The sequence below is a fragment of the Fusarium mangiferae genome (assembly GCF_900044065.1).
Source record: "Fusarium mangiferae strain MRC7560 genome assembly, contig: FMAN_scaffold027, whole genome shotgun sequence".
In the NCBI taxonomy this organism is placed as follows: Eukaryota; Fungi; Ascomycota; class Sordariomycetes; order Hypocreales; family Nectriaceae; genus Fusarium; species Fusarium mangiferae.
This window is the reverse complement of record NW_024573947.1, coordinates 114,305-128,277: the sequence shown is the minus strand read 5'-3', so window position 1 is coordinate 128,277 and position 13,973 is coordinate 114,305. Positions and strand designations below refer to the sequence as shown.

The following is a 13,973-nucleotide window of genomic DNA, read 5'->3' as shown; positions in this document are numbered from 1 at the left end:
CCCGGGTGTACGCACTGGCTGAACTCTACGACATACCTGCCTTGAAAGCGACGGCGCTCGAGAAGTTCAACAGGACCATACAAGACCACTTCCATCCAAATCGATTCCTGGACGGTGTGGAAGAGGCATATGCGTCGACAATACAGGAAGATAGGGGGCTACGAGACATAATTGTCCAATTTTTCTATAAACATCCAGATTTACTAAAGCAGGAACGAGTAACAGATATTCTCCAGGAGGTACACCCTTTAACATATGACTTGTTTATGTACTGGCAGGAAATGCGGTCAAAATAATATCCTCAGCATATAGCAAAAATAACCTCTAGTATCGTCACAACTGCAGGACCTTTGTAACCCTGACCTAACTCATTCCTAAACATCAGTCTCCGCCTTGGAAGGATAAGCCCGCTGTATCAGTGTCCATCGATGCTTAGTATCCAACTCTATCTCCGTTTTAAATGTCACCTTTGTCTTATCCAGAGCCTCTCGAATTTCCGACTCAGCCACTTCCTGGCTTTCCTTCACGCTGTTCTCATGTTCAACAATAATCGCCCTCTTCACATCGTTCAGTTTGGCTTCTTCAGCGGCAATATATGCCAGCTTTTTCTCTAGTCGGACTTTCCATTGAGACTCTTCTCGGATCAGTTCGTTGACTGCCTTTTCAACCTTAAGCCTTAAGTTTCTGACGAGGTGCTGGTACTTTTCGACCTGCAAGACGCCCAGAAGCCTCTCCGCGTCAACTAGCAGCTCCATCATTTCATCTGATTCCATATCGTAACGACGGACAGCAGCATTGCGAATCTCGAACCCTGGCTGGAACAATTTCTCGAGTTCTTCATCATTGGCTACCGTACCGAAATTATCTCGTCGACAGAGGAATTGTTTCATCCAATCACTAAGCTGTGCAGCCTCAGCGCAGCCCCAGCATTGCTCCTCGAGAACATCAGGCATGTGCTCGCGCGCATAGGTATAGCAAGCTCGCTCAAGATACTTCTGTAGATCAACCAAAAGCTCGTGCTGGCTACTGACTGACAGGCGCGCCGTTTGTCGGTCGTCTTGGGCTCGTCGCTCAAGACCTGGTTGTCCATCGCCTTCTGGAACTGTGTGATATCAGTTAGTATGCCCCAATGTTATCCAGTTCCGCCACATGATCGTTGGAACCACGTACATTTTGCTGCATTGGCTGGGGCACCTTCCGTCAGAACAGCTTCTCCTATAAGGGCCTCTGCATCTCCGGAGGGCTCAAGGATCAACTCATCTGGGTTGACCGCTCCAAGAATCTTATCTTCTGCTACAGTCTTATCTACAGCCTTGACTGCAGGAATATCGCCTCCGAGGTCAGGAAACATACGCTGTGCGATAGAAGGATTTGCAAACACTCCATCGCTTGCCAGCTGTTTGACCCTGGCCTTTAAACCATCCATGCCATACTTCTTGATTAGCATTTCGACACCTACTCTGTCATATCGTTTATTGACGACGTAATCACTCTTTTTCTGCCCAGTTTTGACGCTTTTCTTCAATAAAAGGCTGTCCTTGAATGCCATATAAATATCTTGGTTCTCAGGCACGCCTTCCGATGTAAATACGACGACTTCGTTGACGTTCTCCGCTTGTCCATCGACTGACCGACCGTTTCCGCGACAGAGAGTGCATGTTGTTCGTCCAGACTGAGCATCGTGAGAGTCTGTGATTCTGCCACAATCGCATTGATAGCAAGGGTTTGATTCAGTTGATGACCTAGCCATAATGGTTCCGGTAATGAACTTAGGCTAGAGTGTTCTGCTAGTTTAGTAGGGAGATCGATATTGTTGCAAGTCGACAGTTTAGAAGCGGGGGCTGAGAGACATCCGTCTGTACGTACCCTGCAGCACGACATGTCAGCCGTAAGACATGCTGCATGGATGCCTGGGCACCTAACTCTTGGATTAGGCTCTGCAGGCCGACATAATTTGCGCACCTGTCCAATCAACTTCATATCTTTAGCATTTAGCAAGCAGCGTACCGACCGATCATTGACTCGTCCGTCAAGTGTAAAGCCATGTACTCTTCTTTACGGTGCAGGCAGATCTTTTGTAAACCAGGGAACATTGCCCCTCGCAAGTCCAAAGCGATCAAAGCGGTCGCTCAACGTCATCGACCGGTTGTTTCTTGCTTCTCTGAGAACGACCTTGTTCAGATCGTACGACACGAAGAGCATGGCGGCGTAGGCAAGTTTATTAGAATGGAATCTCCATACTGATTGTATATCATGGAATACTCATATTCTCAACCCGAAGTGATATCCGAAAGCCTCGTGTCGAGGGTAGCACCCTGCCAGAACAATGATCACCTGTTCGGGCGCACGTAGGCCTAGAGTCGCCAGCATAGTATCCTGCTGACCAGGGCGTCGCGGTTGTAATTGTATTTCAGTATAGTAGGGCTATGAGGATAAAAAGTCCGAGAAATATATATATTCTAGTCTGCGGCTCTTCTCCAGAAATCGCTATCATTATCGATGTCATAGTCATCATCGTCATCATAGTCATAGCCATAGCCATCAAAGTCAAAGCCAAAGTCAAGATCACTGAACCTACTGTCCCAGAACTCTTCTTCCTCAGCAGTATTCTTGCTTAGTATCCATCCATAGCTCTCCATTCTCTTTCTCAGACAATCACTCGGTCCATCCTCATATACCTCAAGAATGATCTCTAATAGAGAAGGCATAGCTCTAAAGTGAGTGTCGACAAGATGCAGTGCCTCAGTTGCAAGGTTGTAGTGGTCCAGATTGTCAAGCCTGAGTTCCATGCTACTTGTACTATACAAGGACGTCCTAAGCGTGATCAAACCGGTGCAGCTGCTCACAATGCTTCCAAGGATGCTGAGGCTTTCCTCCTCGATAGTAACATCGCCCGGGTCTAGATAGAGGAATTCTGGGAAGTCGATTACGATATGTTGAATGGAATTTGCGTTGCGGGGACCAATTTGCTTGAGGAACGAGGCCAACTTCTCGGGATCGCGTCCACCAAAGTCGAAGCGATTCTGGCTGTAGAATAGCAGGCTGGCTTCGCGGTGGACTGTCTTGCTAACGTAAAAAAGTTCTGTTGTAACCTGTAAACCATATCTGAGCCAAGGATCGATAGGCTCGGACTGCAGTAAAATGATTTCGTATATCGTGTTTCGAAGTTCGCCGGGGAGAGAGAGAAAGCTCACAGAGCCGCCCGTAGCAGTGGGCTATCGATCATTAGCTTTATGGCTCAGACCAATTTTTAAGAGCATGTATTGCAAACATTGAAGTTGGAGAGCTGGCTAGAATCAAACATCTCTATAAGTAGGTTCAACTAGGTAGTCGCTGATTTTGATTGTCGTACTGATTACCAAGTCATGATGGCAATGAATCCCAGTGGTTTCCCATGCGTCAGGAGATAACCCCGCATTGAGAATGGCAAAGCCACGTGCTCTAGTAACTCCAGCATCGAACTTGACCAATTTTTGTACTGTTTGTTCCTCACAGGGTAGTGCCCGGAAGTCTCTACCAAATACTATTATTATACGCGACCATCCACTGGAGAACTAAAGTGACTCTCAACTTGATGACGAAAGCGATTGACTGACGAGTAGTCCTTTATGAACGGCTGTTGAACGCCTGATTGGCCAACTCGTCGGCTTCCTTATTCATCTCCCGAGGCACTCGCCAGAACAGCACCTCGACATTAGATGTATTCAGGTCTCCAATAAGCGCGTGCAACTCCTGAAACAGTTGCGCATTTTCGACTAGTTTTCGCTTGGCAGTCTTGTAACCATTGGTCTCCCATTTGAATACCCACTCAGTCATTCCCTTAACAAGATAATCTGAGTCTGACTTGATGACAATTGTATGGAGCGGCCCATAGTGTAATGCATCGGCTTGTACGATGTCTTTTGCTTGCTTGAGTGCAAGGATGCCAGCCTTCAATTCTGCGATCTGGTTCGTCACATGCGACTGGTTCAACAGGACGCTCTGGTTGTATGTAGACCCTCGCCCAAAGAATACCCCGACAGCAGCTCTGGCATTTGCCTGGCCGTTACCCCTGCAGGCACCGTCAACTGCGATGAATATACCGTCGACATGAGGTGCAATGCAATCGCAGTCGCTGCAAGGCAGAGCGCTTTCGCATGCCACGTATGTCCAGTCCTCATCATTGTTGGTGACCTGGATCAAGTCTAGGTCTATGCCATGTCGATAGCGTGAGCTGGGCTCAAATTTGCGATCCTGTATCCATTCTCGGTCATCTGGCTGATGATGCGCATTAGTCGCCATATTTGCGCGGTCTACTTGGAAATGGCAGGGCCGTGATTGAATAGAATATTGATACCGGGCGACAAAGCGCAAACACTTAACCTGTCTATGGACGGCGTAGCTGCATACAAGCAAATGTTGCTGGTAACAGACGAGCATGTGAAGCTAAGATAATTTACACTACGCCAGGCATTTTTGACCGTGAGACATGCTGCAAGGATGCCTGAGCGGCTAATCCTTAAATCAGGCTCCCATCCAATCAACTTCACATCTTTATCTTCAAACCAACAGCGCACCTACCGACTGTCGACCCGATGCTTCTATCATGGACTATCCTAGCGGTCACAGGGAGGCCGTTTATATGAACGACTATTGTAGGTACGTTTTTAGCCTACCTGAAAACTCGCATATTAGCAGACAAAAGTCCATTCGCCTTGTCGTTAGAAGGCACGCCGTCGTGGTTGCAAACTTTACCGAACAGAAGCTCGTCGAAATTCTGCACTACCTTGTCGGCCAAGGTGTTTTTCGCTACCCATCCGCTGCTGCACAGGAATTTCCGAATCTCCGCGAAGCCGGGTTCACCATCGGGGTGCAGAGTCCGACGAATATATCGATTGAGCACCACGTCCCTGAGAGCCAGACGCATGAGATGACTACAATCGATTTGTCGTGGTTAAGGGAGTAAGTCTATATTGCTATCTCGTATTTTAGCCCCCTTTACCTCAACAAGAATGCTGATGCGACACTGCTAGCTCTTTCGATGATAATAGTTATTCCGATCTCATCTTGGTCTCCCGCGGCAAACAGTATAGTGTTCATCGCGCGATTGTCTGTCCACAATCCCCAGTAATAGCGAAGAAATGTAAATTCCAAGACGCAACTCAGGGGCGCACTTTGTGTGACACTTGTGGGGCCTCGCCCGGATATTATTTCGACTTCCTAGACGATGACCCTCAAGCTGTGGATTGTCTAATCCAATACTTTTATCAACAGGACTATCAGAGCAGCTGCAATAGTACTAAAGGAAAGGATGCTGAGTCATGTGACGCCGAGCATGAAGTATCAGTATCATTGTCGGAACAAGACGACATCGATGACTCTTATCCTATACTCCACGTTAGGGTATATGCACTGGCCGAGCTCTATGGCATACTTACCCTCAAAAGACTAGCATTGGAGAAGTTTAACAAGACAATACAAGAAAATGTGCAGACACATCGGTTTCTTGCCAGCGTTGAGGAGGCATATACGTCTACAGTGCAAGAGGATCGGGGGCTACGCGATGCCATAACAGAATTCTTCTATACGCACCCTGACTTATTAGACGAGGAGAGGGTGCAACACACTCTTCGGAGGACAGAAAACCTGTCATTTGACATAGTTATGTATTGGCGCCATGATCGCAAAACACCAAAGAAAGCTGTGCCTGTCTGGGGCTATCCCGTAGGCTCTTAACAAGACTCAGGACATTAGCAAATATAAGATAGGCTCTCAGTTACCTGCCTGTATCCTCAAGTTATTAAATCATTCATTACAATCTTCAAATTTGTCCAAGTCATCGTCATAATCCTCCGCCATGTCCCCAGCGCTGCCAAAGCCCTCGAGTGGATAAATCCTTCCATTGTCCGTTCCTCCCAAGTTCCCTATAACTTCTAGTGCCTTCTGAACCCTTTTTCCTGCTACTGCCTGGTAATTTCTGTCCTCTTCTCTCGCATAGTTGATGGCCTCTTGCTCTCGCCTATCTAGTTCAGCCCGCTGCTGTTCTATTGACGCTTGAGTATGCTCTAGTTGCAACTGAAGAAATTGCTTATTTTGCGTAAGCTCTGTAATCGCCGAATTTACAGTCGCCCTGAGCTGAGAGATCGATTTCGAGTACGCTGTATCTCCCAACAGGTCAACGAGATCTTCTGCATCAGCAATAAACTGCTCTAGTCCTACTGAACTTGTACGCAAGCGGTGGACAGCTGTGTGTCTTATGTTTGCAATGGAGAGTAGTAGTTCCTTTAAAGCTTTACGGGGACTCCCCCGCTCCAATACCCCTTCTCGCCTGAAGACCTCAGTCCATTTACTGAGCTCTACTGACTCAGGACAGTCCCAGCAACGCTTTCGCAGTGTATCCGGCATAGCCCGAGCCCCAAACTCATAACATGCAAGTTCAAGAGTCTTTTGAAGTCGTTCCATAAGCAGATGCTCCGTGGGAAACGGTAAATATACTGGAAATAGCGACGATGAGTTGCTGGCCTGACCGTTCGGAATGTCACTTCCCGAGTCTAGCGGTACCATAATTAGCCATGGATAATGAGTCTAGCGGCTAACGTAGCTCACCACGTGAGGCATCCATAACCCCAGCGCAGTCAAATGTTCCCTTGCTGTCAGTCAATTGGCTCTGAACTATGCTTTCAAGCGCGGTCTGTTCGGTTCTAATAGCTTCTGCTTCGAGTATGTCCCTTGCCTCGCTCTGGACGGCGGATGGGTTAAAGAGATCCGGGAATCGACGGCTTGCAGTCAACATCGATTCATATACTCCGCCAGAGAGCAGCTTAAGAACAACTTGGCAAATGCTTTCAACACCGTATATGTCTACGAATCGTCGTAGTGTATTATCTCGCCTCGAGTAGCTCTCGATGGACTTTTGTACGGGCCCAGGCCTTCGGAATTTGGCTTTTTGACCAACGAATAGGTCTTTTGTCGCTTGATAGACATCTTGATCGTTCAATTGATCCGTTGCTACTGGATCCATACTGCGAACTTGTTGGGAAGGGAAATCGATTATTACCTATAATGTTTATAGCTCTAATCACAAAGTAATGGTAGTGAAAGATAAGGCAGATAGTTTTACGCGACATCTGAGGAGTAATGCGGGGTAAGATTGCATCAACAGACAGGCCGTGGTTTAAAAAGCCAATAGAATGCCGAAGCGCGCTCAGGTCTCAGTTGGCGAGGTACCCTATAATTATGTGTAAACATGTCACCGCATTGTTGGTTATCACTGCCTAATGCCAGTTTTATTATCGTTCAAAGCTCCCCTCTGATAAACATGCATGTACCTCTCAATTCTGTATCGTATTCCTCAACCCCAACCAATCTGTTCAACGGTTCTCTGCTAGTCCAATATCTGGTAAGGCATCTTTGGCTTGTCCCATGGCTGCAAATATGTCACGCTCGATAGAACCTCGGATGTTGTCCAGGTTCTCGTCCCAATGACGTTTAACGCCCTCTATATGGACTCAGCCAGTAGCCAAAATAGTATAAGCAGCCTTGGACATCGCAACCCTCTCATCTCGTCCATCTCCTCCAGCCATTTTTGAATGTGCTCTGGTCCATCTCCTTCCAAACCTCTCCAGTCTTTCCAACCCATCATGTCCAAGACTGTACTGCCTAGTCGGCTCACACCGCCGCCATACTCGCGCCCATGAACCACCATACATGATGCTACGAACCGCTGCATCACTTTGACCCAGGTGCATTGGGGTTCCTGGTACCATGTACCTTTTTCGCGTGCTTCTTTTTCGCTCCCATATTTTAAATCCATTTCCTCGCGGTATACTATTCGCCAGCATAGCACGCTCGGGAATCGACAATCAGAGCATCGAGCTCCCATTCCACCGCCCTGCGCCTTGTAACGTCGAAACATCTCTAGCCAAGGGTGTACTTCGCTGGCCTCGTCATGATGTGAACAGTGCTTGAGCTTATGTGTATCGACAATCGGACCCCGTTCATAAAAAGCACAAAGCGCACATCCTACTGTCCGGGCACGGATAAGACTGCGCACGCGACAAACGAGCGGGTGCCGAGCTGTGTACTCGCCTTGGTCTTGTTCGGGCGAAAAAGACTCTATTGCTTCAGTAACTTTGGCGCGGATGAGCTCTGGTCGAGATAGCAACCCCAGGGTACTAGCAGCCGCCGGGCCTCGAGCAACATCAAGATTCCGGCGCGACGCAACGGGATTCAAGAATAATTCTATTGTTGCCCGCCTCGAAAGTAAGGGAGGGCTCGGAGACCAGTCGATGACTGATCTACCACTTTGCGTGTCGGGTGGCGTATTCGGACGTCGTCTCTTTGCACGCCTTTCCCTCGCAGTCTGAGACGGTAGAAACGCTGATGGACGAGCGGACTCATTTTGATCGCCTCCTGACATAATCGGAACGTAGATGGGCTTTTTGTGGAACGTGTAGTTTATCTACCAGCAGTGAGTCGCAAGAAAGGGGGTTTTGAAAGACGCGAGGAAATTGGGTGGCAGGAGGTTGGATGACGGCCCCACATTTAGTTCAGCCTATTAGCGGCGCTCATTCTCTGGGTAGACGTGCCGTACTATGTTGTGTTTATTATCTATCTCTAATGATCGCTGAACATCGATCCACCCACTCTGCCTTATTGCTCTTGAATACGCAGCCGATAAAATTTCTTGGCTCCCTCATGAGAAATATCAGGTCATTGCGGAGCTTGAAGAGCTCATCTTTAGGCGTTAGGCGCGATTCGCAGTTACGTGGGCTATCCCGGTTGCCTTTGACCTTTATCCAACCCAATTCTCGAAGCATTCGGTTATTCACCCCTTTGTGCTCTACGGTTACGGATGGCCAGGTCATCAGTCATGCCATTTCATCAACGTTGCGCGGAATCGTGGACACGACTCACCGATTTTCTTTGTCATCTCAGACACTCTCAGCACTGAATCACGGTCTTTATCCCATGGAAATGCCTCCGGCCGCAGGAACCAGAGCATTCTAGTCACCATGTTGGCTGCTAGAAGAGCTGGATCCCTTCTCTTGGTCGTGACGTTAAAACACTTCGTATTGGGCCGAACCTCGGGGGTTGCGCTCGACGCTGTGATAGTTAGCGTGAGCATGAGCATAAGATCACATAATGGATCCTCAAGACAATCTGTCAGACAGCAGTATGCTGCACAGTAATGAGATAGAACGAGTTGGTCCCCTTTCGCGAACAGCCGGCGTATCTCCGTAAAGCCTCTTTCCACAATATCTGGGATCTGCTTGATCGGTATCTTACAACCTAGATCGATCCGTGGTCGGATCTTCGCTCGCTTGGCGCCAGTCGAGTCGACCGACCTACGAGCCTCCGCCTCTAGTGCCCGTCTCTTGAGGCTGTCGGGTCGAGCCGCAAGGATAGTTACGGATGCAGCCGCTCCGACGAGTTGTACTACCTGTTGATGCGTCAATCTCCGGCGATGAGAGCCAGGGACCCATTCGATACTCGCAGATACCATGGCAGCTGCGATACCCGAGACCCACTGAGTCCTTGTTGCGAAGCTGCCTTTGGTGTGTTGGATCGCGGCCCGCAGAATAGAGGGCCATGTCGAGTGGGTCGGTGCGATAGACTCGACTCCTGGGTGACCCTTCCTGCCGCCCTCCATCAAAGCAACAAAGATCTCTTCTGCAAAGTCGCGTCTCGTCTTGAGCACGATCTTTGACTCATTCATCATCGAACGGTCATCGAACTTGAGTACTTCCGCCGAGAGTTTCTCGAAGTTTCTGTGGCAATGTTAGGAACGCGAAGGAATGTAAAGAGACTGCTGGTACGTACGACGTTTTGAATGGACTGTCTCGTGCCTCCCAGGCTTCTAAAGCGATCATCGCCTGAGCACTCTCCTCATTTCCCGTGCCGACATCACCATGTTCTCCAACACCGATCCTACCGCCACTGCGGATACCACGATTCAAGCCACGGCGGACTTGGCGAGCAATAAAAGCCACCGTCTCTGGTATCCACAGATCTTGGAATATCTCATGAAGGAACGTTGTCATCCTATCCATCCCGTCTATTGACCTACCCCCAAGCTCAGCAAACCACAGTTGACTGTGTCGGTTAGATGCCACAGTTCTATCATAGTGGTATTCTAGCGAGGCAACGTGCATCAGGACGGGCCGTCCATTGCTCAGTTGTGGCCATCCCACCAGGTTGACGAGTCCTTGTCCATCTCGGATGTCCAACATTCGCGGCGATATGAATGGCCATCCACATGTTCTTAGACTGTCTACCGTGCCGAGAAGCCTCATGACTTTGCTGGGGAGCACCCTCGGGTCCCCGGTGAAGCAAAAGTTGCCCAGTCGATCGAGCGCAGCGACACCCTCGGAGAGAGCCATGCCCAGTCCTTTCGATCCAGCCTCGCGGAAGCGACGGTCCATCTCTGCTATGGCTGCTTCAATGACCTTGGCAAAAGCCACCATGACGCCTGGAAAGATATCGGGAGAGAAGCGCCGGAGGATGCCTGCATAGAGCTGTTTCTCCTTGAGGAAGAGTCGCATGAGCTGGAAGATGGGTTGTAGTACGCTACTGAAGTTTCGACGACGGCGCACGAGTCGTGGAGCATCGATGGAAATGACCTGCTCGAATCGGAACGCAAACTCATTCGCTTGCATGGCTGCCTCGACCCTCTGTCGCTCCCGCGCAAAAGGTGTCGACGCGCCAGGGTTGTCAGGTGTGAGTCGCCCCCTCACTTGGGCCAGGAGTCGCTGCTGCTTGTCCTTGAGCCGGGCCGTGCGTTGAGCCTCCGTCGAGGGAATGGTGAGTGCAGCTGTGGCGAGGCCGTGGCTGGCTAGTAGGTCATGAGGGCCATGACGGATGGACCGTTTCAGGTTGGAATAGCCCTGAAAGAAGCCGAACGAAAGTACGTCGGCACCTTGATTCTGGTGGCTCATATTCTCCTTCATGACAGTAAACAAGTCGCTATCCAGGAAGGCAGGAGGACGGTCTGACGTGAAGTTGCCGTATGCGGGGTGGAAACCGAGTGGGTAGAAGGTGTAGTTACTCCCAAAAAACTCCCCGGCCACACGGTTGCGGTCGGCAAGCAAGCATACAGGACGGCTTACCCTTCCTTCCGTACCAGGAGAGGTATTTGCTGCGGTACAGTGAACATCAACAGCTAGGGCATAGGAGACGTGGCTGATGTTATCGAGGTTGTACTTCGCCTCAAGGGCCTCACGCAGCCGCATCAGGCCAGGACTATATAACGCATCATGTTCTGATGAAGGAGGTAGGCTGGATGGTGAGATGTCTGGTGCTTGCCTTGGATAGACGCCGTCGTTATCATCAGCATCTGGGCTCAACGGCTGCTGCTGGAAGTTGTCTTGCCCATCGTACTGGTGTTCCTGGTCTTCTAGTTGAGCCCCGTTGTGCTGTCCCCTATCAATGTTCTCAGATTCGTTCATCCATGCAAGGAACCTTCGTTCCTGCTCGTCATCACCATTAGGCCTGTTGGCGTCAGCTTCGCCATTACCATCTCGATATTCTGCATCGATTCGTCCTGGACTGAGTATAGGTGGTATTGGAGAAGCAACATCGTCCGCCCTCGCTGGCATGAACAGGCTATCGTTATCCTCCACTTCAACGGTTGGTTGGTCCCATAGCTCGTCGGGCCCATCCTCTCGTTCCTCTTCTCCAATTCCCTCCCATCCCTGCTGTGTCGCCGGCACACTACTGTTTTCTCGATCGTAACCGTCCTCGGACTCATCGAGATAGGCTGGCCGGATGACTATCTCTTCTTCGAGATTCGCTATGCCTTCATTCACTTCTATGTTGATGTTGGCACCATAGTCGTATGCGTGGAAGGCGGGCTGATGATCGGTCCAGAAAGTGTCGCTCTGAGCAGAGAGCCTTTCAAGGAACCCTGTCCAGCCGTCCATAAACAGTGTTTGGAATGTGACCCATTTGTCAAAGGCAATCATCTGCGTCTCCTTGCCCCCGAGAGCCCATCTCGGCTCAACACCTTCACCAAGGAGCTCGCCTTCAAGGAAGATGTCTTTGATGTACGATGCGAGCATCAGAGCACGGTCTTGCACGAGGGCAGTCCTTGTATGGGCTGTATCGTGCCGTCGACGGGGGTTGTTGGCGCCGATAGCCCTCTGGCTCGGGTGCATGACGATGAACCAGGCTTCTCGAGTAGCGCCGGTGGCAATACGGAAGGTACGGCCGCTGAGATCGAAGCCGATGCCCTGCACATGCTTCGCGCTATACGGGGCACTCCAATGACGAAACGATATCGTGATATTGTCAAAGAAGTGACTGGGCCGGCAGATCGGCCGGCGCGGTAGACCAACAATGCTAACGAAATCGAGCCGAAATACGGGGTAATAGTCGTCGTCCTCGCTCGCCGGCTTCGACCCAGTCTTCTTGCTCCCATAGTCCAAGACAACTCGGCGCTGGAGGAGGTCAAGAGCACGTGTCCCAGACGATATCTGAGGGTCTCAATCGGCCTCTTCAGAGGATACATCATCGCAATGGCCATCCTCGTCGAGTGCTATGAAGCAACCATTCTTTTCGCCTTCATCTGCGTTGTAGGCGCACTCATCACTTCGAACTACCCTTTGTGGAGGCTCTGTCTGTGATAGAAAACATCGCAGAAGCGGATCGGCTTGATCTCTTTCGGCCGTGGCTGTAGCTTTGGCATGTAGATGACTGCGAAGAGCAAATTGGCCCTCGTTCTTGTCAAGAACCTTGTCCATCCATCGGATTTGTTTCTGAGTATGTTCACAAAGATCGGGGACGGATTCAACGACATTAAGCAACCACATCATGTTATGTCGGGTAGGTAGCAGTATTGTCGGTCGAAAGTGCTTGGTCCCTTCGTACTCCTTCAAGACGATGCCGGCTGAAATGGGCAGAAGTAAGAAGTCCTCTCTTCCACGTTCCCGGTCCTCCCAATGTGGCAAATGCCAAGGGAGCAGATAGGGTCGTCCATATTCTGCATGCCATCGCGGGCCGACAAGTTTCGCGAAGTGCTCAAGAACAGACGAGCAAATTAAACTCCGCCGTGCTAGTCCTGTATTACACAAGCGATCCGTCTCGTACATGCACTTCCACCATAATCTACAAAGCACACTTTCTAAGGAGTGGAAGTATTCCACTGTCATATCCTCGGATTTCGTGTCTGGCGCGATGTCTGGGTGTCGGGTCTTATGATCACGGACCCATTGCCATGGAATACGGACGTTATCTTTTGGTGGAGAGAAGTATGGCGCCCAAAATTGGATCTTAAAGAATGTTGGTTTTCCATGGTACCAGACCTTGTCGTGTTGATAGGTGCCGACCTCGTTTTTCTGACTACTGTTGAGAGCAACCATGATATAATCCCCAATTACATGACGCAAACGGCAATCAAACGGCCCTACATACTGCTGAACTGTCTCCCAAGACTCTTTGAACGCCCGGTAGAGTCTGAGGAAGTAAAGGTGATTCCACGACGGTGGGCTGGGTCGGTGGAAAAGATGACGGAACACGAAAGACGACCAGCCATCATGAGGTGGCAAGTACTTTCGTGTAGTCATCCAGTAGGGCAACTCTTGGGGTAACTTATCTGGGTCGGTATCTGAGTCGAGCTGAGCATAGAGAGCCCATGCCTCAGCATAAACTTCCCATATTGTCTGAGCGGTCACAATCTGACCGCTTTCAGTCGCTGATTCTTCAATACCTTCTTGCAACCGTATAAGTGGGGGCACTTTGTCTTGGCCAATTCGTAAACGATCTCGTTCCCAGTATGATTGCAACTTCAACAGAATATGTTGATGATACGCTCTTGCAATTTCTTCAACTGCGAGAGAGAATGCCCGTTCCACGAGTTCCTCTGCCTCCTGKTGCTGATTACTTTCGAATGCTACCCGTGCCTCCTTCAGCCATTGCTGAAAAAACATATCAACCGTAATTTTAGACACAGTCAGGGTTTGCACATTAACCTGCGACGCAAGTCGAGGATGCAAAGG

At 49.8% G+C, this 13,973-nt stretch overlaps 7 protein-coding genes across 7 annotated transcripts; 1 reads left to right on the top strand and 6 right to left on the bottom strand.

The window, feature by feature from the left end:
- Positions 1-374: 374 nt before the first annotated feature.
- Positions 375-1,750, bottom strand: FMAN_14128 (uncharacterized protein; the record flags this gene model as incomplete). Its single annotated transcript, XM_041826048.1, has 2 exons — positions 375-1,102; positions 1,171-1,750. The coding sequence occupies 2 exons, from the start codon at positions 1,748-1,750 to the stop codon at positions 375-377; spliced, it is 1,308 nt and encodes a 435-aa protein (XP_041691367.1).
- Positions 1,751-2,459: 709 nt separating this feature from the next.
- On the bottom strand, positions 2,460-3,304 carry FMAN_16264 (uncharacterized protein; the record flags this gene model as incomplete). The annotated part of the gene is made up of 2 exons (XM_041826047.1): positions 2,460-3,215; positions 3,272-3,304. The coding sequence occupies 2 exons, from the start codon at positions 3,302-3,304 to the stop codon at positions 2,460-2,462; spliced, it is 789 nt and encodes a 262-aa protein (XP_041691366.1).
- Positions 3,305-3,606: 302 nt separating this feature from the next.
- Positions 3,607-4,281, bottom strand: FMAN_14127 (uncharacterized protein; the record flags this gene model as incomplete). Its single annotated transcript, XM_041826046.1, has 1 exon — positions 3,607-4,281. One exon carries the CDS (start codon positions 4,279-4,281, stop codon positions 3,607-3,609), a length of 675 nt encoding a protein of 224 aa, XP_041691365.1.
- A 304-nt stretch (positions 4,282-4,585) lies between these two features.
- On the top strand, positions 4,586-5,715 carry FMAN_14126 (uncharacterized protein; the record flags this gene model as incomplete). Its single annotated transcript, XM_041826043.1, has 2 exons — positions 4,586-4,941; positions 5,013-5,715. 2 exons carry the CDS (start codon positions 4,586-4,588, stop codon positions 5,713-5,715), a joined length of 1,059 nt encoding a protein of 352 aa, XP_041691364.1.
- A 69-nt stretch (positions 5,716-5,784) lies between these two features.
- On the bottom strand, positions 5,785-7,000 carry FMAN_14125 (uncharacterized protein; the record flags this gene model as incomplete). The annotated part of the gene is made up of 2 exons (XM_041826042.1): positions 5,785-6,530; positions 6,586-7,000. The coding sequence occupies 2 exons, from the start codon at positions 6,998-7,000 to the stop codon at positions 5,785-5,787; spliced, it is 1,161 nt and encodes a 386-aa protein (XP_041691363.1).
- Positions 7,001-7,477: 477 nt separating this feature from the next.
- On the bottom strand, positions 7,478-8,398 carry FMAN_14124 (uncharacterized protein; the record flags this gene model as incomplete). The annotated part of the gene is made up of 1 exon (XM_041826041.1): positions 7,478-8,398. One exon carries the CDS (start codon positions 8,396-8,398, stop codon positions 7,478-7,480), a length of 921 nt encoding a protein of 306 aa, XP_041691362.1.
- A 447-nt stretch (positions 8,399-8,845) lies between these two features.
- On the bottom strand, positions 8,846-13,337 carry FMAN_14123 (uncharacterized protein; the record flags this gene model as incomplete). Its single annotated transcript, XM_041826040.1, has 5 exons — positions 8,846-9,141; positions 9,268-9,749; positions 9,802-12,416; positions 12,486-13,036; positions 13,097-13,337. 5 exons carry the CDS (start codon positions 13,335-13,337, stop codon positions 8,846-8,848), a joined length of 4,185 nt encoding a protein of 1,394 aa, XP_041691361.1.
- Between the last annotated feature and the right edge of the window lie 636 nt (positions 13,338-13,973).